Here is a 22,558-nt window from a genome sequence, read left to right on the forward strand (position 1 = left end):
CAGTAGCCTACTGTGGGGAACCTTTCCTGAAACACTTTACTGAAATCCATATACACCACATGGACAAAGGATAGGAGTGAAGTTGAGGTGGAAGATCTTACTGAATGGTGGAACAAGCTATCGGGGCTGAGTGACCTACTTCTGCTCCTATTTCTTATGTCCTTATAGGTGCACAAATATTATAGTTTAGATTATGCTTCATCTTATTTTTGTTTAACTTATGAATTGAACCGTGCTGCTGGCCTGCCTTGGTCTGCTTTAAAAGCCAGCTATTTAGCCCTGTGCTAAACCAACCCCATACCAATAAGCATATTAATATAATCATAATAAAGACACCACCTTGTATTATATTGTGTATTTAACATTGTAAAATACTCCAAGGTGCTTGAGAGGGAATTATCAAACAAAATATGAAACAAGTCATATGAGATTAGAAAAGTAAAATACGGTGGCTGCTGGGAATAGGGTTGCCAATCCTTCAGGATTGGCCTGGAGTCTCCAGGAATTGAAGATCAATCTACAGGACACTGCTGTGTGCAATCCTGGAGAAAAATCACCAGGACATAAAAATGTGCAGCTTTTTAAAAATCATTTCTTTGAACATTTCTCTTTACCAACTAAAACACACTGTGCAGTGAATTTAAGGAAAGTCACGTTTAATTTGTACCAACTCAGTCTGGCAAAATTTAAAAAAGGTATCTAATTGCATTGTCTGCCATCTCTTAATTTTGATCTCTTGCTCTCGCCGTAGTGGGTTGTGAGTCTGCGCAGTAGGTGGGTTTGGAGGGGGAGGGGAGTGAAGGGGCCGCCATGTCGTACGTATTTATCAATGATTCCTGCCAGACCGGGGTGCCGCTGCTTCAGGCCTGCATCGACGGCGACGTGGCTTATGCCAAGCGGCTGCTGGAGAGCGGCTTCGACCCCAACATCCGCGACGGCCGGGGCCGCACCGGCCTGCATGTGGCCGCCGCCCGGGGGAACGTGGACATCTGCCGCCTGCTGCACAAGTTCGGGGCCGACCTGCTGGCCACCGACAACCAGGGCAACACCGCCCTGCACCTCTGCGGCCATGTCGACTCCATCCAGTTCCTGGTGTCCAACGGCCTCAAGATCGACATCTGGTGGGTGCTTTTGGGGGGTGGGTGGGGGAGGTCTGTCTGGGGCAGCGGGTCTGTCTGGGGCAGGGGGCGAGAGGGGTCTATCTGGGGCAGGGGGTGAGAGGGGTCTGTCTGGGGCAGGGGGTGAGAGGGGTCTGTCTGGGGCAGCGGGTCTGTCTGGGGCAGGGGGCGAGAGGGGTCTATCTGGGGCAGGGGGTGAGAGGGGTCTGTCTGGGGCAGGGGGTGAGAGGGGTCTGTCTGGGGCAGCGGGTCTGTCTGGGGCAGCGGGCGAGAGGGGTCTATCTGGGGCAGCAGGTCTGTCTGGGGCAGGGGGTGAGAGGGGTCTGTCTGGGGCAGGGGGCGAGAGGGGTCTATCTGGGTCAGCGGGTCTGTCTGGGGCAGCGGGCGAGAGGGGTCTATCTGGGGCAGCGGGTCTGCCTGGGGCAGGGGGCGAGAGGGGTCTATCTGGGGCAGCAGGTCTGTCTGGGGCAGGGGGTGAGAGGGGTTTGTCTGGGGCAGGGAGCAAGGGGGGAGTCTGGGGGAGGGCAGGGAGTGTGGGGGACTCTCTAGGGCAGGGGGTGAGGGGGGAGTCCGGGGGTGGGGCAGGGGGGAGTCTGGAGGTGGGGCAGGGTGTGAAGGGGGGGGGGGTCTATCCGGGGCAGGGGGTGAGGGGGATCTGTCTGGGGCAGGGGGTGAGGGGGATCTGTCCGGGGCTGGGGGTGAGGGGGAATCTGTCTGGGGCAGGGGGTGAGGGGGGAGTCTGGGGGTGAGGGGGGGAGTCTGGGGGTGGGGCAGGGAGTGAGGGGGAATCTGTCCGGGGCAGGGAGTGAGGGGGGTCCGTCTGGGGCAGGGGTTGAGTGGGGGTCTGCCTGGGGCAGGGGGGTCTTCCTGGGGCAGGGGGGATCTGCCTGGGGCAGGGGGGGGTCTGCCTGGGGCAGGGGGGGGGTCTGCCTGGGGCAGGGGGGGGGTCTGCCTGGGGCAGGGGGGGGGGTCTGCCTGGGGCAGGGGGGGGGGTCTGCCTGGGGCAGGGGGGGGGGGTCTGCCTGGGGCAGGGGGGGGGGGGTCTGCCTGGGGCAGGGGGGGGGGGGTCTGCCTGGGGCAGGGGGGGGGGGGTCTGCCTGGGGCAGGGGGGGGGGGGGTCTGCCTGGGGCAGGGGGGGGGGGTCTGCCTGGGGCAGGGGGGGGGGGGTCTGCCTGGGGCAGGGGGGGGGGGGGTCTGCCTGGGGCAGGGGGGGGGGGGTCTGCCTGGGGCAGGGGGGGGGGGGTCTGCCTGGGGCAGGGGGGGGGGGGGTCTGCCTGGGGCAGGGGGGGGGGGGGTCTGCCTGGGGCAGGGGGGGGGGGGTCTGCCTGGGGCAGGGGGGGGGGGTCTGCCTGGGGCAGGGGGGGGGGGGTCTGCCTGGGGCAGGGTGGTCTGCCTGGGGCAAGGGATGAGAGGGGTCTGGGGCAGGGCGTGAGGGGATCTTTTAGGGGGAGGGTCAGGCTGGGGGGAGGTGGTAAGGGGGGTCTCTCTGGGAGTGGGGAAGGGTCTGACTGGGGAAGGAGGTCTGACTGGGGTGGGGAAGGGTCTCTCTGGGGGGGGGGGGGGTTTGTTTGGTGTAGGGAGAGGGTGTCTGGGGACCCTGACAGCAGGAGGAACCCCTGCAAGCCTAATTTTTCTGTTGTGTCCGCATCAAAGAATAACATCAGCATACTGCCAACAATTATAAATGTTAATGTGAGGGTGACCAGATAATGTTTTGTTTTTGTTGTGATGATGATTGGGGGAGGGCACCTGCCCTGCTCTTCTTCGCAAGACTGCCATGGGATGTTTTACATTTTCCCAAACAAGACTGCCATTTCTGACGGGAAATTTCATGATCTGAAATGTTAACTCATTTCTTTCTACAGCTACTGCCTGACTTCAGTTTTTCCAGCATTTTCTGGTTTAATTTCAGATTTCTGGCATCCGCGTTATTTTTCATTTGTTGCAGGCACATAAGACCTTGCTTTAATGTCCTCATCTAAAAGTGCAATGCACCCTCCTAACTGAAGTCAAGTGATTGAGGAAGTGTATTTTATGTTATTTTTGAACCTCGTCCCCGAGTAATAGCTCCTCCAGTAAGGGAAAACATCCTTCCAGCACCCACCCTGTCGGGCCCCCGCAAGATCTTATATATTTCAATAAGGTCACCACTCATTCTTCTAAACTCTCACTGGCTCAATCTGTCCAAACTTTCCTCAGCCCCTGTCACAGATATCTGTTGAGTGAACCTTCTCTGAACTGCTAACATGTCTATAATTCTTTCTTAAGTAAGGATATCAAAACTGTACACAGTACTCCAGATATGGTCTCGCCTACAACTTCTACACTGCAGCAAAACACCCCTACTTTTATTAAAACAGAAAATGCTGGAAGAACCTGGGTCTGGCAGCATCTTTGGATGGAGAAATAGGGTTAATGTTTCAAGTCCACTATGACTCTTCTTTGGAACTTTTTTATCCTGCTTTGATATTCCATTTTCTTTGCAATAAACATCAATGTTCCATTTATGCCCCTCCAACAGCAGCCTAGCTCTAATTTTAAGGCAATGCCCCCCCACCCTTTTTGTGCTTTCCCCCCCCCCCCAGATGAAATAGTTTCTCCCCATCTACCTTACCAATTCCTTTAATCATCTGAAATACCTTGAATTTGGTACTCCCAATTGTAGTATAACTTCTACTGTTTTGTATTCCATCTCTCTTTACATGCAGGCCTACATTCCATTCCAGTGTTGCCCTGGAAACGTCTGAAATATTGGTTCTGCACAAAAAATACTTTAAAAATTCCCACCAGTTACTCATCTGTTTTATTAGAAGCCCTTAGTCGTGATCAGCTTGAGTTAGGAAATGTTGGTAACCCTGTCCTGGTGGATCCTTAGTTTGCAATGGTAGCTATTGTTGTCTTACTCCTGTGTTTTATTAATCTTTCAGAAATATTCCCTGCTGTTGACTGCTTTCGCACTCCAATTATGAAACATCTTAAAAGTGATCTGTTGAGGCAAATATGAGTTGTTGTGTCAGTGTTTCATACCATGTTTGCACATACAAGCAGACTGCCTTTTATTATTCACTGGCAGGTTTTCATACAGGTGGTTGAGGTAAATTGTCATTTAGTTGCAACATCTCAACAGATTGTTTATGGCTTTGGTGATTCTGGGCGATGAAGAGTGGGTGTCTTTTTCCCAAACGGACAGAGATAACAGATGTTTACTGTACCGAAAGCTAGTGACATCGAAACAAACCTGTTGGACTTTAACCTGGTGTTGTAAGGCTTCGTACTGTGCTCACCCCAGTCCAACGCCGGCATCTCCACATCATGGCTACCATCGACACCGCAAACTGCCGGCTCAAAGTGGAGAGGATCTCCAGGAAGATCGCGCATATAGACACTGACATTAAGTTTCTACAAAGATGCAAGAAAGCAGACAAGATCATTGTCTGGCATCTTTGAATCTGTCTCTATATATGTTTCTGGAACATACTTCTTCATTCACCTGAGGAAGGAGCAGCGCTCCAAAAGCTAGTGACATCGAAACAAACCTGTTGGACTTTAACCTGGTGTTGTAAGACTTCTTACTGTGCTCACCCCAGTCCAATGCCGGCATCTCCACATGATGTTTACTGAGCATCATTGGCACATTTGCGAGGAGCAGGATGCCCGAGGAGACTTGACTGTAGTGCGCAGTGGGCAGGAGGAGACAAGTTGCTAATTAGTTCACCAAATTGTCTACCAGCAGAAAAATGCAACTTCAGACTATCGGCATATAAACTTGGTACCAATGACACGGACAAAGCTCCGTGAGCTGCGCTAACGATGTGTGGCACCACTGCTGCATAAAACTTTCATTCCACCCTGAAAATAATATGGGACTCGCTAATGTTGCATTTTGTGTATTTGTTAGATGTCTATTTGCATTTTAGTAATCTTTATTGTCACAAGTAGGCTTACATTAACACTGCAATGAAGTTACTGTGAAAAGCCCCTAGTCGCCACATTCCACCACCTGTTCGGGTACATGGAGGGAGAATTCAATGTCCAATTCACTTAACCTGCACATTTTGGACTATTGAATCATTATTCTGGCAATATCAATGAGCATTTGGAAGACATCCGTTGGAGCTGTTTGTATGAGACATGTTATATTGTATGACCCGGTTTCACTGGTTTTAAAACAGATAGCAAGGAATTTCGGCAATGAGCTGTGTTAGACAATAGCTTTACTTTGGATAGGCATCTCTAACAATAGCTTATATGCTGTCAGCATTAAGAATAGCAAAGTAACAGCTGATCAAAGTTACACATAGCTTGTAATTACATAATGCTCAAACATGTTATTTACCTCATTGTAAAGGTAACACCGCTTTGAGTTTTATTTGGAATTTACTCAAAAGATCTATGACCTAGATGAAATCCAATTCAATTTTTGCTTTTTAAAAATAAATTTGGATTATTTTTTTTCCAATGAAGGGGCAATTTAACATGGCCAATCCACCTAGCCTGCACATCTTTTGGGTTGTGGGGGTGAGACCCTCACAGTACAGGGAGAATGTGTAAACTCCACAGGGACAGTGACCCGAGGCCGGGATAGAACCCGAGTCCTCAGCGCCGTGAGACAGCAGTGCTAACCCCTGCGCCACCGTGCTGCCCAATTCAAATCTTGCTTGCATCTCCTTTTTGTTTTCTTATTGCAGGCTTGTCAGTGTTATCCTGTTAACTAAATTTCCCTTTCAACTCCCGATTCTTTGCATTTGGGATCACAGTTCCACTTAGATCATATTTTAATCAAGAATGAAAATAATCTTCCTGAAGTCTTGCAGGTTCTCCCTTCTCTATTTTAAACTCAGGAAAGAAGATTGATGCCGTTTACTGATAGAATACAGACATATTACTGATAATGCTCTTGAGAACTAGTTTTAAATAGGTCTGTATGTTTATTTGCTGTCCTGCCCCCACCCCCCAAGTACAATAAGCATGTTGGAATCCAGCTAAATGTAGCTGTTGGTAAATTCTTGGCATGGATTAGAGGTCAGAATCCATGGCATAATGACTGGCTTTCTCAAAGCTATTAACATATTAAACAAGCTTGCCGAAACTATTTTGTTTTCACATTCATAACCTTTAGTTATGGTTTTCAGTTCAAGTTACAAATCTGGCAACACACCCCATTGTCTTTGCACCTACAGCACCCACTGCAATCCCACCTTTAGTACATCTTGCTTCAAGAGACTTTTATGTATTCTGGTCTCAGCAGTTAATTTCTGAATATATTCCATTTAAGCAAGTAGATTTGATATTCCAGTGCCATTTTAGATTTGACTTGTATCTGCATGAAGTGCACAGTAACAACTCCATTGTGAGAGCAGCTGCTTGACAACCATGTTATTGGAATCATTAAGCCTCTTGCATTTTGTAATTTCCTTGGAGAGTTTAATGTGGTTGCCAAGTTTTAAATGGCATCCCCCGGTCTGGCTGAGGTACATATAGTATCTGGGATAACATCTGAATTAATTCATCTGCAGCTCTACTGTGATTACTTACAGAAACTTGGATACCAAGGTTGTCGAGCAGTTTTTTTTTCAACGATAGAAGCCAAGGATCTTTGCAGTTTCATTTCAGAGAAAAATAAGTCCAAATCTGAAAAAGTAAAACAAGAAAATGGCAGAGATACTCAGAAGCTCGGACATCTTCTGTAGAAAGAACAGCGGCATTAATATGTCAGGTGCAGAACCGTTGTTAGAACAAGATTACATCAGAGGAACATTTGCACTGGTTTCTGTAAACTTCTAGCTGAAGGGGTTAGCTGGTGAATTTGTGATTTAATCTAGACCGTGTCTATTTGAGTCAATCACAATGTAACATAGAACATTGAACGATACAGCGCAGTACAGGCCCTTCAGCCCACGATGTTGCACCGACATGGGAAGTCAAAAAACAAAAGCCATCTAACCTACACTATGCCATTATCATCCATATGCTTATCCAATAAACTTTTAAATGCCCTCAGTGTTGGCGAGTTCACTACTGTTGCAGGTAGGGCATTCCACGGCCTCACTACTCTTTGCGTAAAGAACCTACCTCTGACCTCTGTCCTATATCTATTACCCCTCAGTTTAAAGCTATGTCCCCTCGTGCTAGCCATTTCCATCCGCGGGAGAAGGCTCTCACTGTCCACCCTATCTAACCCCCTGATCATTTTGTATGCCTCTATTAAGTCTCCTCTTAACCTTCTCTCTAACGAAAGCAACCTCAAGTCCATCAGCCTTTCCTCATAAGATTTTCCCTCCATACCAGGCAACGTCCTGGTAAATCTCCTCTGCACCCGCTCCAAAGCTTCCACGTCCTTCCTATAATGCGGTGACCAGAACTGTACGCAATACTCCAAATGCGGCCGTACCAGAGTTTTGTACAGCTGCAACATGACCTCATGACTCCGGAACTCAATCCCTCTACCAATAAAGGCCAACACTCCATAGGCCTTCTTCACAGCCCTATCAACCTGGGTGGCAACTTTCAGGGATCTATGTACATGGACACCTAGATCCCTCTGCTCATCCACACTTCCAAGAACTTTACCATTAGCCAAATATTCCTCATTCCTGTTATTCCTTCCAAAGTAAATCACCTCACACTTCTCTACATTAAACTCCATTTGCCACCTCTCAGCCCAGCTGGGGAACCTTATCAAACACTTTACTGAAATCCATATACACCACATCAACTGCTCTACCCTCGTCTACCTGTTCAGTCACCTCAAAGAACTCAATAAGGTTTGTGAGGCATGACCTACCCTTCGCAAAGCCATGCTGACTATCCCTAATCATATTATTCCTATCTAGATGATTATAAATCTTGTCTCTTATAATTCCCTCCAAGACTTTACCCACAACAGACGTGAGACTCACCGGTCTATATTGCCGGGGTTGTCTCTACCCCCCTTCTTGAACAAAGGGACCACATTTGCTATCCTCCAGTCCTCTGGCACTATTCCTGTAGCCAATGGTGACATAAAAATCAAAGCCAAAGGCCCAGCAATCTCTTCCCTGGCTTCCCAGAGAATCCTAGGATAAATCCCATCAGGCCCCGAGGACTTATCTATTTTCAGCCTGTCCAGAATTGCCAACACCTCTTCCCTACGTACCTCAATGCCATCTATTCTAATAGCCTGGGTCTCAGCATTCTCCTCCACAACATTCTCTTTTTCCTGAGTGAATACTGACGAAAAATATTCATTTAGTATCTCGCCTATCTCTTCAGACTCCACACACAACTTCCCATCCCTGTCCTTGACTGGCCCTACTCTTACCCTAGTCATTCTTTTATTCCTGACATACCTATAGAAAGCTTTTGGGTTTTCCTTGATCCTACCTGCCAAATACTTCTCATGTCCCCTCCTTGCTCGTCTTAGCTCTCTCTTTAGATCCTTCCTCGCTACCTTGTAACTATCAAGCGCCCCAACTGAAACTTCACACCTCATCTTCACATAGGCCTCCTTCTTCCTCTTAACAAGAGATTCCACTTCTTTGGTAAACCACGGTTCCCTCGCTCGACGCCTTCCTCCCTGCCTGACCGGTACGTACTTATCAAGAACACGCAGTAGCTGTTCCTTGAACAAGCTCCACATATCCAGTGTGTCCAACACTTGCAGCCTACTTCTCCAACTTATCCCCCCCAAGTCATGGCTAATGGCATCATAATTGCCCTTCCCCCAGCTATAACTCTTGCCCTGCGGGGTATACTTATCCCTTTCCATCACTAACGTAAACGTCACCGAATTGTGGTCACTGTCCCCAAAGTGCTCACCTACCTCCAAATCTAACACCTGGCCTGGTTCATTACCCAAAACCAAATCCAATGTGGCCTCTCCTCTTGTTGGCCTGTCAACATATTGTGTCAGGAAACCCTCCTGCACACATTGTACAAAAAACGACCCATCTAATGTACTCGAACTATATCTTTTCCAGTCAATATTTGGAAAGTTAAAGTCTCCCATAATAACTACCCTGTTACTTTCGCTCTTATCCAGAACCATCTTCGCCATCCTTTCCTCTACATCCCTAGAACTATTTGGAGGCCTATAGAAAACTCCCAACAGGGTGACCTCTCCTTTCCTTTTTCTAACCTCAGCCCATACTACTTCGGAAGAAGAGCCCTCATCTAGCATCCTCTCCGCCACCGTAATACTGTTTTTGACTAGCAGCGCCCTATAAGGAATTAATGGACGTTGAAACTTCGGACTGATCTTGTTGCCCGTTGTACTGCACTGGAGGGCATCACGGTAGCTTCACAGCGCCAGGGTCCCAGGTTCGATTCCTGGCTTGGGTCACTGTCTTTGCGGAGTCTGCACGTTCTCCCTGTGTCTGCATGGGTTTCCTCTGGATGCTCCGGTTTCCTCCCACAAGTCCAGAAAGACGTGCTGTTAGGTGAATTGGACATTCTGAATCTTCCCTCCGTGTACCGAACAAGCGCTGGAATGTGGCGACTAGGGGCTTTTCACAGTAACTTCAGTGTTGATGTAAGCCTACATGTGACAATAAAGATTATTATTATAAAATCAGGATGTCCCAAAGTCTTTTACAGCCACTGCAGTATATTTGACATGTAGTAACTGTTTCCTCCCACAGTCCAAAGTAACAGCAAGGGCCCACAAGCAGCAGTGAGATTATGATATTAGTTACTGGCCAACTCAATGGGGAGAACTCCCCTACTGTCCTTTGACAGAGTGCCATGGGATTGTTAACACCTATCTGAGAGGGCAGAAAGGAACTTGGTTCCAGCATCCCACCTGAAAATGTGTTAAGCTAGATTTTTGTGTTTGAGTCTTTGCAGTGACACACAAGCATACAGTCACCTGACTTGGGGAGAGTGTGCTACCCACTGATACGATGATCTGTTACATCAGTCAGAGATTGTTGCACCGATATTTTATCTGCTTTGTCAACCAGTTTATTTATCTTCCCACTCTTGGCCGTACCCTATTTTTCAGAAGATTATGAGTTGAAGTAACAACGGTTTCCACCACAAAATTTAACTGATCAAATAGGAAATTAATCCAGATTAACTATACCTATTAATTACCTACCGGTAACATATTTTGGTCCTAATTGTTCTAGGCTGTGGATTCAATCTAGTTAGCGGCACACTGGTTAGCACCCCTGCATCACAGCACTAGGGACCGAGTTCAGTTCCCGCCTTGGGTGACTGTGTGGAGTTGCAGTTTCTCCCCGTGTCTGCGTGGATTTCCTCTGGGTGCTCCGGTTTCCTTCCACAGCCCAAAGATGTGCAGGTTAGGTGGATTGGCCATAATACATACATGGGTTACAGGGATAGGATGAGGGAGCGGGTCTAGGAAGAGTGCTCTTTTGGAGGGTCGGTGCAGACTCGATGGGTTGATTGGCATCCTCCTGATTCTATATGTTTGCAACCCCTGATCAGTTCAGTTGCATCAGGGTGCTGCTAACATTAATTTCACAGTTTAACTTTGCCTTGAAAATGTGTGAATTGCATCAGTCACACTTCTAGAAACTGCACTTCAACTTCTTGATATGCAGCATGTTTTGACAGCTCAGAAACTGCCTGTATCTGGGGATAAAAATGGCAATGGTCTCCTCAGTCAGGTCGCACAGTTCCATTATTATTAAACATTGGCTGCAATTAAGCAAAGTTCCCTTTACTGCAATTGAGCAAAGCTTCTTTACTGCAGTCACCTATGATCATTTTCATATCACCATCCAAAGATGTTTATTTTGATTTTATTAAAATGCATTTTACTAGTGAGAGCATAAAACAGAATGCTCATGTTGTCGCTGATGGTTGATGCTTTAGATATGGTTGTTCTTTTCCCCACGGTGGCACCGTAGGTAGGTAGTTTTGCAGGAGCTTCTAGAAGTACCAATAATATTTTAATTTTTCAGTGCAGCATTTAAGAACTAAATTTGCATGTACATTTTGATTTTCTATTTGATTCTTAGAATTAAGCCTGGATTGATTTTTGTTGTCTTGTTCAGAAATTATTAAAGGCATTGGTCAATGTGACCAAGGTTTTATTTTTTCTAAGCAGTTACTGGAAACAAATGATGGCCTCCTGAAAGGATGTAAATCATTATCTTATATATTTTTTTTAACTCAAGCAACCATCATGGTGCCACCCCACTTGTTTTGGCAAAACGTCGAGGAGTAAACAAAGATGCCATCAAGTTGCTGGAGTCCTTGGAGGAGCAAGAGGTGAAAGGGTTCAACCGTGGAGCTCACTCTAAACTAGAGATCATGCAGACTGCAGAAAATGAGAGGTAAACATTGAATTGTAAGGGAAATTTGAGCTGGAAGCCGAATTTTGTATGTTGCGAGTCAGGAAGGCACTATGATTACAATAAGCTTGTAAATGATTAACTTTGATTGTAGAGACAATTGCATTGTTATAAGGGTACCTTGTTTCTCATCCTTTAGATTAAATTACTTGCAAGTGCATGAATAATTTAACTTGCAAACCTAACTGTCTCGCATTCTAGGGTTTCTTGTTATGACTGAAGCTATTCCTGGTGTTCTGCCAGATCTCGGCCAAAACTGTTATTTAGTTGGGCGCTTAAAAATAGGCATGACCTTCACTACTCCTGCCTCAATCCCCAGTCCCTATTTCCTGTTCCTCGTAAAATTATGCATCTCCTTGACTTGCTTGACTGGCCCCTCTGAGATCAGGAATCTGCTGTGAGGCACGTGCATAGTTTATGTAATTTTGGAAAGCATGTATCCTGCTGCTCCGTTTCTGTTTTGCCTATTATTGATTTGAGGATTTGTTTTCCACAAATTCAAAAACACCAGAAAATGAGACATTTTCAGTTGTGGTTTGTAATTACCCCAGTCTTTAACTGGTTAAAGCAGTAAGTAAAGCAGTGAGCCATGCATAGCAAGAAAATCCCAGTTTTGGTATCTAATCTATACTGTGTTGGATAACCAGAACTGTGGTACTTCCAATTATTGGCCACATGGTTGTGGTGTGAGGCACATAGAAATCTAAGGAATGATTTACCTGTGCTTTCTCGGATTTAACTAGGAATTCATGCAATAGACACAACTTTTGTCTGATGGGGAAGTCCAGGATAAAATTTGAGCTAGAGCATTCAGGAGCACTTTTTTATGCAAAGGACACAAGAAGTAGAAGCAGGAGTAGACCACCAAGCCCTTCAAGCCTGCCCCACCATTCAATACAATCATGGCTGATCTGTGCCGGCCTCAACTCCTTTTCTGTGACATTTCCCCGTCCTCTATTCCTCGATCTATATTCATCCACCTCCACTTTAAATACTTCTAATGACCCAGCCTCCACCACCCCCTGGGGCAGAGAATTCCAGAGATTCACCACCCTCTGCGAGAAGAAATTTCTATGCACCTGTTTTAAATGACCTGCCCTTTATCTTGTGGCTATGTCCACTTGTTTGAGACTCCCACTTGTGAAAACATCTCGCCATCTACCCTAACAAGCCCCCTCAGGATCTTAGATGTTTGATTAAGATCACCCTTCACTCTTCTAAACTCCATGGAATACAAACTCAGCCTATTTAGTCTCGATAGGACAACCCTCTTATCCCAGGAATTAGCCTGATGAATCTCTTTTGGACTGCCTCCAGTGTTACTAAATCCTTTTTTAGGTAAGGCACCAGAATTGTACGCAGTATTCCAGGTGGGGCCTCCCCAATACCCTGCACTATTGCAACAAAACCTCCCTATTTTGAAACCAACCCCTTTGCAATAAAGGCCAAAATGCTGTTTGCCTTCTTAACTACTTGTTGGGCCTGCCTGCTAATTTTTTATGATTCATGCACGAGAACAGTGTTTTTCAAACTTTTTTTTCCTGGGCCTTTGCGACGCGCACCATTTTCACTTGCCTTTAATGCGAAAGAGGAGTGTGCTTGGTCCACAGGAGGAGAGGGCAATGGGCATATCAGGTGCAGAGTTCAGCCAGTTCCTTTGTGCTGGCTACACCTTTGTGAGAATGGAATATCCAACCTCGCACATTGTGAAGGGTAACAACACAAAATGCGTGTTTTACTCAGCACTAGCTACTTCTGGGAGATGCTACTCCAGAATGCTAACAGCTTCATGGACTTTTGGTGTGTCTTTAAGGTTCTATCACTGGTGAGGTAGAGCAGCTTAGTCTTTGCATTTGGAGTCAGCTGTAAGTTAATTTTTTTTCTTTTTTAAAATAAATTTAGAGTACCCAATAACTTTTTTCTAATTAAGAGGCAATTTAGCGTGGCCAATCCACCTAATCTGCACATCTTTGGGTTGTGGGGTGAAACACATGCAGACACGGGGAGAATGTGCAACTCCACACGGACAGTGACCCAAGGCTGGGATTGAACCCGGGTCTTCAGCGCCACAGGCAGCAGTGTTAACCACTGTGCCACCTTGCTTTCCAAGCTGTAAGTTAATAACTGACTCTGGGAGTCTCAACCTCAAAGGGAATCTTTCAAAATCTGAAACTTCTCTCATTTGCCTGTACTTCCCTGCATATAACACACATAGGCTTTGCATCTTTATTTGCATTGGGACCATTGATAAAACCATACCTCAAAAAATCATCCTTATACTGCATTGTTTAGGCCCTGTAGCTCTGTACAGAGTTAACACTGGCACTGGTCTGTCCTGCCCTGGACTCTCCTAAGCAGCTCTCTCTCGAGCAGATTCAGATGTGAGATCCTTGGCAGTAGCTCCACTGCCCATTTGTGTCTCTGGCCGTCTCTTCCTTGTAACAAAACAATCTGTCTTCACAGTCCTCTTGCCTTGCTTGCTACCAGCTTGAAAATGGAAGAAACTCTCCTCCATGATTTGGCACCAAAAGCGTGTCTGTACAGGTTGCTTGACGTCAGATGTACGTACAGGGCTCACTGCTGCCACTTATGGCCAAAAAACTCCACACGGCCTCATTTTGTTCTCATTTAAAAGCCAGTAGCGGTTGCCATTCTCTGGTAGTGGGCCTGGGGCGCTTCTCCCATGATCAGGGCCACCGTGACTGATCGCTCCGGGACTCTCCCGAAACCTGCCTGCGACCTACCTGCGGGTCACTATCTGCACTTTGAGAAACCCTGTACTAAAACACCCAGATTCCTCTGTACTTCACTCACCTGCATCTCTTTCCATTTAGGTAATCTGCCTTTTGATTCCTCCTACCGAAATCCAACTTGCTATACGGCAGTAGAATTGTGGAAAACTCTCCCACATAAAGCAGTACATTCTAGCTCAATTAATACATTTGAAATCTGAAATTAATAGGCTTTTGTTAGTCAAGGTCTATGGGGTGCGGGGGGGGGGGGGGGGGGGGCGGTGTAATGGGGCTGCATGGGAGTTTGGATATAGGTCAGCCATGATCTTACTGAACAGCGAGTGGAACAGGCTGGAGAGGCTGAATGGCCTACTCCTGTGCTTGGGAGAGCTGGAGAAGTTGTCTATGGGTTCTGCCAGTCAGTCTCTGGATGGAGATGCTAATGTCAAACAAGGGATAGCATAGAGTTTGTCTGTGAATTCCCTTATAAATGAATAGCCTAGTCAATACCCACTTGACTTAAAAGATGAAGAATGGTTGTTTGATGTAAGTACTAGAATCATACCCCAGTGAACAGTAAATACCTTTTAAGCACAGTAATAACATTTGGTGACTAAACGGTTGCCCTTTGCAGTTCATTTTTAAAACCATCATCAATATTGAAATAAAGCATAGGGTAATGTGAATGTTATAAGGTAGAAATTATTTTTATTTGCATAGTAAATAAATCGCATAAAGATTGAAGCTTAATTGTGCTACACTGCACAGAATCTTGCCTTAATTTGTTTAATATGTGGCGGGTATACAGAATAAAAGCTGTGAAGCTCAAGAACACAGTTGCTTGTTTTCTCTCGTCTTCCACCCCCTCATCCTCTTTGCTCACAAAGGATGCAAATATCACTTTTTTTAAATCTGTTCTGTTTACTCTTCAAAATCTTTAATCTAACCAAATTGTAATACCTATATCTGCCAATATATGGCATCACAGCATCCAATATCTAGGTTTCATGGAGTCCCTGATGATCTCAGTTGCACATTGTAGGAATATACTGAGTTAAGGTTGATGCTTCCCCACAGGAGGGGGAGTTGTTCCCTAACTAATCTCTTGCATCTTCTAGTGAGCAGGAGATTCAGAACAACACCATCAGAGGCTGGGAAACAGACCATCAGCCCCTCAGGTAAAGTTGGTGTGTGGCTTGCCGAGAAAACTAATTTGAACCTGTCTACGAGAAAACAGCTCTTGTCTTTTTCAATTGATTTAAAAAGAAGTTAAATGGAATTTCTCGAATCTTAAATATTTAACATTTTCCTTCATGGTAATCCAAATGAAGGTTTCTAAAAAATAACTTATCATTGATCATGCTCTGAAGTTGTTTTGATGATCCATATGCAAATTTTATTTTTTTTCTTCCTCCGTTTCTCCCCTCCTCCAAGTGCCATGGAGAGTCACTCGCTCCTGAATCCGAACCTTCAGAATACAGACGGTGTCCTTTCCAGCTTCCGGTCTACCTGGCAGGAGTTTGTGGACGATTTGGGCTTCTGGAGGGTTCTGCTGCTCATTGTTGTCATCGCACTGTTGTCTCTGGGCATTGCCTATTATGTCAGTGGCGTTCTGCCTTTTGTGGAAAACCAGCCTGAACTGGTGCACTAAAAACTCAACACTGCCCATTGTTACCAAGTTCGTTCCTTGCTGACTACACTAGCCTTCAAGAATGCTAGCAGTCCTGTCAGCCCTTGGTAGTAAGCATTCCAGTTGCTAAAGCTTTTTGCTACCAAACTGAGCACTCGTAGTCTTGGCATCGGTTTTAATTTATCGGGCTTAATTTAGTTGTTCTGACTTAACAGCCGATAAAACTAATTGTTTTTGGGAATTATAACACTATATACTAGATGTGCATTGAGCCCTGTAGTAAAAAGTAATCTGAAGATCCGAGTTTCAAACTGAAGTGGTTAAAATTGTTCAATGCATATTTTAACCATTTTATTGGAGTCCATATTTGTACTGTATAGAGGTGAAAATATCTGTTGAAATATGTTTTTTTGATGCCTTGGTCACTTCTAGAAGAAAGTGTAGTAAATCACATTCCTCTGTGTCCAAATTGAAGAATTTAGAAAAATGGCTTCATGTTTAAGATTAATGTTGATCATTGTGAAGCAATATGAAGTACAGTAGAACAGTGACCTTAATCACTGCAATATTTAAAAATGAGTCCGTAAGGTCTAAAAGCCTTGATCCTTGTTTTGCAACTACAAATGTTCTTTTTCTCAGTACAGACCTGAATAAACCTATATGTAGAACACAAAGTATGCACTTTTAATTGTAATAATGTAAATTTTACATGTATTCAAGCAAATTGTTATACTCCGTATAATGCAGTAAATACTAATTGCATGAACAGATTGTGCTTGTGTTATTTGAAGCAATATGTAAACCTTATCTACATCATCAATATGTAGATTTGAAGTTTGTAGATTTGAAGTAAAATTTGAAGAGCCAAGACTCCGCACTTGTAGCAGTTACTTTTCAGTGTCATGGTTTTAGTCAGTCAGTAACAAACAGTTAGCACATTGTTTTACAAATATTTAGACTTAAATAACTTGATTAAGCTGGCCACAAAGTCCCTTTCTGGCGTGCCTCTCCAGTAACTTAATGGCGCTCAGTGTATCTCTGGAAGGATGCTGTTTTTACGAAGCTAATTTGGATAGCAACTTCTGGATTACTGTGTATCTTTTTCTTGTCTGAAGTTGCTGCACCATTTCCACATTTTTTTTAAAAACCTGAGCATATGAACACATTAACTAGGAACAGGAGTAGGCCACTCAGCCCCTCGAGCCTGCTCCACCATGCAATCTGATTGTAACCTCAACCCCACATTCCTGCCTACCCCCGATAACCTTTCACCCCTTTGTTGATCAAGAATCTATCTGGCTCTGCCTCTAAAAATTCAAAGATTCTGCTTCCACTGCCTTTTGAGGAAGAGCGTTCCAGAGATTCGTGACTCACTGAAAGAAAACTCAGTGACCCCTTATTTTTAATCAGTGACCCCTAATTCTAGATTCTCTTGGCAAGAAGAAGCATCCTCTCTATGTCCACCCTGTCAAGACCCCATGGGACCTTAAAGGCACCACAGTGGTTAGTACTGCTACCTCACAGCACCTGGGATCCTGGTTCAATTCTGGCGGTGGGTCTGTTTGGAGTTTGCACATTCTCCCTTTGTCTGCAAGCTCTGGTTTCCTCCCACAGTCCAAGGAGGATTGGCTATGCTAAATTGCCCCTTAGTGTCCAGGAATCTGCAGGTGAAGTGGATTGGCCATGATCAATGCACACGGTTACAGGGATTGGGTGGGGGAATGGGCATAGGTAGCATGCTCTTTTAGATGCAGACTTGATGGGCCGAATGGCCTCCTGCACTATGGATTCTGTCAAGTCACCTCTTGCTCTTCTAAACTCTAGTGGATACAAACCTAACCTGTCCAACTTTCCTCCTAAAACAACCTGCCCATTTCTGGTATTAGTCTAGTAAACCTTCTCTGAACTGCTTTCATCTTTCCTTCTTTCCATTTACATCTTTTCTTAAATAAGGAGACCATTACTCCAGGTGTGGTCTCGATAGCCTCACTGTAATTTTGAAAGCAAAATCCGGCTCAATAACTTGCAATCAAAACAGAAAGTAGATACACTGATGAGCAGCTGAGGGGAAAAAATGAGGGTGGATTATTTTGTAACCTACTGAACATCCTCATATTTTACACCTGGCAGGCTGATTACGGCCCATGAAGCATTTCCTCTTGTCTAACAAATAACTGCTTTCTGGAATTTTTCCGATCCTATGCTGCAGTCACTGCATTTGATGATGCATCAGTTTGAGGTTATTAGCTGTGAAGAAATTGGAAAAATGGAAGGTGCACAATTGACCACTGAGTTTTCTTGGGGAGCCTGACCATAATGGAACCTGTTTAACTCAAAGATTAACAGTTCACAGAACCAGTGACTGCAGCTGATACCTTGGTTTGCATACAATTACCGTTTGCAGAGATGTATTCTTTCAAGTAGAGATTACCAGTGACACGACTTATAAAATATGTTTCCTCAAAGTAGTCTTTGAATTAAGAATTTGTGTTCATTTGTATCCCCCTTATAACTTGCAGGTGATTTCGTATAATAGCCACCAGCAAAGTTCTAGTCTTAAACAAGATTAAGGATAGTTTATTATAAAACTACTGTTGCAAATTACTTGTGTAAAACAATAACGTTATTAACTAAATACAGATACAAAGGTTAAAATATAGGTAAAGAGAAAAAGGTATGTAAAGATAAGATTTCAAAGACGTCTCGATATTGCAGGTCCGTTGCTTGAATTCCTTTTCTTCGAAGTGAAGGGGTTGAAACTTGAGGATCGGTTTAGAAGCTGCAATGGCTTGTGAACGCTTAAAGACTCTGAGTTTTCCTTCATGGGTGGACTTGAAAAGTAGAGCAGGTGCTGGGAGAGAATATAGGCTGCAGGTACCAACACTTGCAAGATTGCTTGTTTTCTCTCTCTCCGCTGACCTGGGGTGATTCTGTGGATGCCTCACTCAAACCTCTGGTGGCAGAACAAAAACACGAGCTTTCACGTGCTGCTGACTTCAGCTGTGGGCTGGAACTGACTTCCTGAGGCTTTTCGTGTTCCCTGCACATTGCTGCACACAATGACTTCTTACAGCCTCCTTTATACAATTCAAAAACACAAGTTGCTATTACATTAGCTTCTATATTAGGTATTGGGTTAACTTTGGTCTGGGGAGCATAATCCCCTCTGTTGCCTTTTTATCTGAAGTAATTGACCTTTCAAATAGCTCGGCCATTAACGTAAATGGGTCCCATTCTCCCAGGTTTGGGGAGACAGGAAAGAGCTATTCACACCTCCATGGAAGCCACTGTCAATGAGTTGCTGCTCACCTTTATGTGAATGTGCATTGAATTTCACATGTCTAGATATGTTTATTTGCAATCCACTTGGAGCTTCCAAGAAGGTTGATTACATTGCTGTTGTAAAAGATCAGGTGAATTTTGGCAGCCATCTTTAAGGCCTCTTGAGATTAACTTTATTACAAAATCTATAATATCACAATTATGCATTTTCTCAGACAATTTAATTTGACATTTTGAGATGGAGGGTGTGATTCAGCGGACTGCTTAAATTCTAACCTGCACCCTGAAACAATCAGAATATTTCAAAGTTCCTGAATCAACCAACAATTAAACTAGATCTTGAGTGAAGTTTGCTTAATATATTTTCCAACCTCAAAAAGCTGCAGTTTAACAGATTTAAACACTATTATCTAGTAAAATACTCCCTTTATAAGATCATCATAATTAGGAGCAGGGGTCGGCCATTAGCCTTATTGAACCTGCTTTGCCCATTCATAAAATCATGGCTGATCTCCACTTTCTTGCCTGTTCCCCATAACCCTTTGGGACTACCTTTTTTATTTGTTAATTTAGCTTGATTGGTTTGCCCCAACATAGCTCCCTTGTTGATCAAAAATCTATCTAACTCGGCCTTGAAAATATTCATGATATGGAGATGCCGGCATTGGACTGGGGTGAGCACAGTAAGAAGACTTACAACACCTGAGGAAGGAGCAGCGCTCCGAAAGCTCGTGATTTTGAAAATATTCAATGACCCAGCTCCACCAGAAGACAATTCCGGAGATGAACAAACTCTGAGAGAAGGAACTCTGCCTCATCACTCTCTTGAATGGGCGACTTCCAAACACGCTGCCAGAATCTGCCCTGTTGAAGCCCATCAAAATCTTACATGTTTTAATAAGATAACCTCTCATTCTTCTAAACTCCAATGAGTATAGGCTCAACCTGCTCGACTTTTCTTCGCAGGATAACTCCATTATCAGCCAAGTGAAACTCGGAACTGTTTCCAACACAAATATGTCCTTCCTCAAATGAAGGGACCAAAACTATACATAGTACTCTAGGTGTGATCTCACAAATACCATGTACAATTGAAGCAAGACAATCCTGTTTTTATACCCCAACCTCTTTACAATTGAGGCCAATATTTAATTTGCCTCTTAATTTCTTGCTGTCCCTGCATGCTAACTTTTTGTGGTTCGTATACAGAGACACTTAGATTCCTCTGTACTGCAGCATTCTGTCTGCCCATTTGTGTAATAATCTTTTCTATTCTGGTTGAACTGGACAACGGCACATGTTCCCACATTATACTCTATCTGCGACATCTTTTGCCTAAACACTTAACCTATTGTTAAGATTCCAAAAGAGAACCAAACTATTTTCAATTTGTAAAACTGAAGAAATGTTATTGCACCAAAGGAGGGATAGCACTGACCAATGGGTATATTTTATGTTAAAATAAAGTTTACCCAGATAAAGAAACTAATCCAAAATCTCTGCCACTTCATTGTTTTCCATGATGGTTCCCCAGTCTTGCCCTTGAAGGGACCAATGCTCACGTTAGCTACTCTTTTCCTTTTCATATACTTGCAGAAGCTTTTACTGTCTGTACATTTCTTGCTGGTCTTTCATAATCTAATTTCTCCCTCTTTTTTTCTTTTAGTCGTCCTTTGCTGGGAACGGAGACCTCACAGTCATCATCACAGTGAAGCCGTCTGGGAACGGTGTCCTCAGTCAGCGTTGCGGTGAAGCAATCTGGGAATGGTGTCTTCACAGTCAGCATCGCAGTGAAGCTATCTGGGAAAGGTGTCCTCAGTCAGAATTGCGGTGAAGCAATCTGGGAATGGTGTCCTCACAGTCTGCATCGTAGTGAAACAAAACAAAAAAAGGAAAAGGGGACTGCGCGGTGGCACAGTGGTTATCACTGCTGCCTCACAGCGCCAGAGACCCATGTTCAACTCCAGCCTTGGGTGAATGTGAGGGGTTTGCACTTTCTCCCCAGTCTGCATGGGTTTCCTCTGGGTGCTCCAGCCCAAAGATGTGCAGGTTAGGTGGATTGGCCATGCTAAATTACCCCTTTGTGCCCAGAGATTTACAGGTTAGGTTACGGGGGAGTGGGCCTAGGTAGGGTGCTCTTCCTGATGGTTAGTGTAGACTTGATGGGCTGAATGGCCTCCTTCTGCACAGTAGAAATTCTATGGTTCCATGGTCTCTAAACCATTCCAAATCTTCTGGCCTTTCACTAATCTTTGCAGCATTGTATGCCTTTTTTCAATTTCACACCAACATTAGCTTCCTTAGTTAACCACAGATGGTGCATTTTTCTCAGAGTCTGTATTTCTCAATGGAATATATCTTTGCTGAGAGTTATGAAATATGTTCTTAAATGTCTCACTGCTTCTCTACCATCTTACGTTTGAACTTATTCTCCTAGTCCACTTTAGACAACTGTCTTCATATCCTCATAATTGCCTTCATTTAAGTGTAAGACACTAGTTTTAGACCCAGATTCTCACCTTCAAACTGAATGTAAAATTCATCATGTTACAATCTCTCTTATCTAGAGGATCCTTTACTATGAGGTAAATGATGACTTCTAAAGACAAGGAATTTGAAAGATGGCACAATGGTTAGCATTGCTGCCTCACGGCGCCGGGGTCCCAGGTTTGATCCCGGCTCTGGGTCACTGTCCGTGTGAAGTTTGCACATTCCCACCCCGTGTTTGCGCGGGGTTCACCCCCACAACCAAAAGATGTGCAGGGTAAGTGGATTGGCTGTGCTAAATTGACCCTCAATTGGAAAAAATGAATTGGGTACCCTAAATTTTTTTAATTTTTTTAAAGGAATTTGAAAGATGTAGACAGCCAAATTCACAGGATGGAATATCAAAGCGGCTGAACAGTACAACTGCTAGCACCCTCACTGGGGAAGCAGGCTAATTCTCCGTCCAACAATTAAGCAAACCAGGGGCTGTATTCTCCACCCTGCCACATTTCTGCCCGACCCGCCAGCGGGATTCTCCGTTACGCCGGCCAGTTAATGGGGTTTCCCATTGTGGGGCAGCCCCACGCCGTCGGGGAAGCCCCGGGCGCCGGCAAAACGGAGAATTCCGCCGGCAGAGATCCCGCCCCAGTTCCATCTATGATCCAAGCCAAGGAGGCCTGGTCCATCTAACAGCCCGAACCACGGCAGGTTGCAGAAATTCTCTAAAAGGCGCAGCTTGTGCCAGGAGGAGAAGTTTTCCCAGACTTGGTCACCTAAGCAATATTGTGTGGTAGGCTTTAACTGGATTTTACCTATGGAATTCCTAAATTGGGGTTTGATCCCGGCCCTGGGTCACTGTGGAGTTTGCACATTCTCCCCATACCTGCATGGGTTTCACCCCCACAACCCAAAGATGTTAGGTGGATTGGCCATGCTAAATTGCCCCTTAATTGAAAAAAAATAATTGAGTACTCTAAATTTATAAGTAAAAAGGATTTACTAAATTGG

General features: G+C 44.8%; 1 protein-coding gene across 2 annotated transcripts; it reads left to right on the forward strand.

Annotated features, from left to right (window-relative positions):
• The first annotated feature begins 776 nt into the window (after positions 1 to 776).
• LOC140421272 (ankyrin repeat domain-containing protein 46) lies at positions 777 to 16,547 on the forward strand. 2 transcript variants are annotated; one of them, XM_072505859.1, is made up of 4 exons: positions 777 to 1,121; positions 11,243 to 11,401; positions 15,270 to 15,329; positions 15,586 to 16,547. In XM_072505859.1, the coding sequence occupies exons 1-4, from the start codon at positions 811 to 813 to the stop codon at positions 15,800 to 15,802; spliced, it is 747 nt and encodes a 248-aa protein (XP_072361960.1). In that variant the 5' UTR covers positions 777 to 810; the 3' UTR covers positions 15,803 to 16,547. The 2 variants fall into 2 exon arrangements, with proteins under 2 accessions (XP_072361960.1, XP_072361961.1); XM_072505860.1 differs by lacking the exon at positions 15,270 to 15,329.
• Positions 16,548 to 22,558: the final 6,011 nt, after the last annotated feature.

Source organism: Scyliorhinus torazame, chromosome 5, assembly GCF_047496885.1.
Source record: "Scyliorhinus torazame isolate Kashiwa2021f chromosome 5, sScyTor2.1, whole genome shotgun sequence".
Lineage (NCBI taxonomy): Eukaryota > Metazoa > Chordata > Chondrichthyes > Carcharhiniformes > Scyliorhinidae > Scyliorhinus > Scyliorhinus torazame.

What these genes read in the sequence shown, in the direction of transcription:
- LOC140421272 (XM_072505859.1), top strand. Translation starts at nt 811, where the DNA reads ATGTCGTACGTATTTATCAATGATTCCTGCCAGACCGGGGTGCCGCTG. An exon ending in GGCCTCAAGATCGACATCTG is followed by an intron (nt 1,122 to 11,242) that starts GTGGGTGCTTTT and finishes TTTTAACTCAAG; the next exon opens with CAACCATCATGGTGCCACCC. An exon ending in CAGACTGCAGAAAATGAGAG is followed by an intron (nt 11,402 to 15,269) that starts GTAAACATTGAA and finishes TGCATCTTCTAG; the next exon opens with TGAGCAGGAGATTCAGAACA.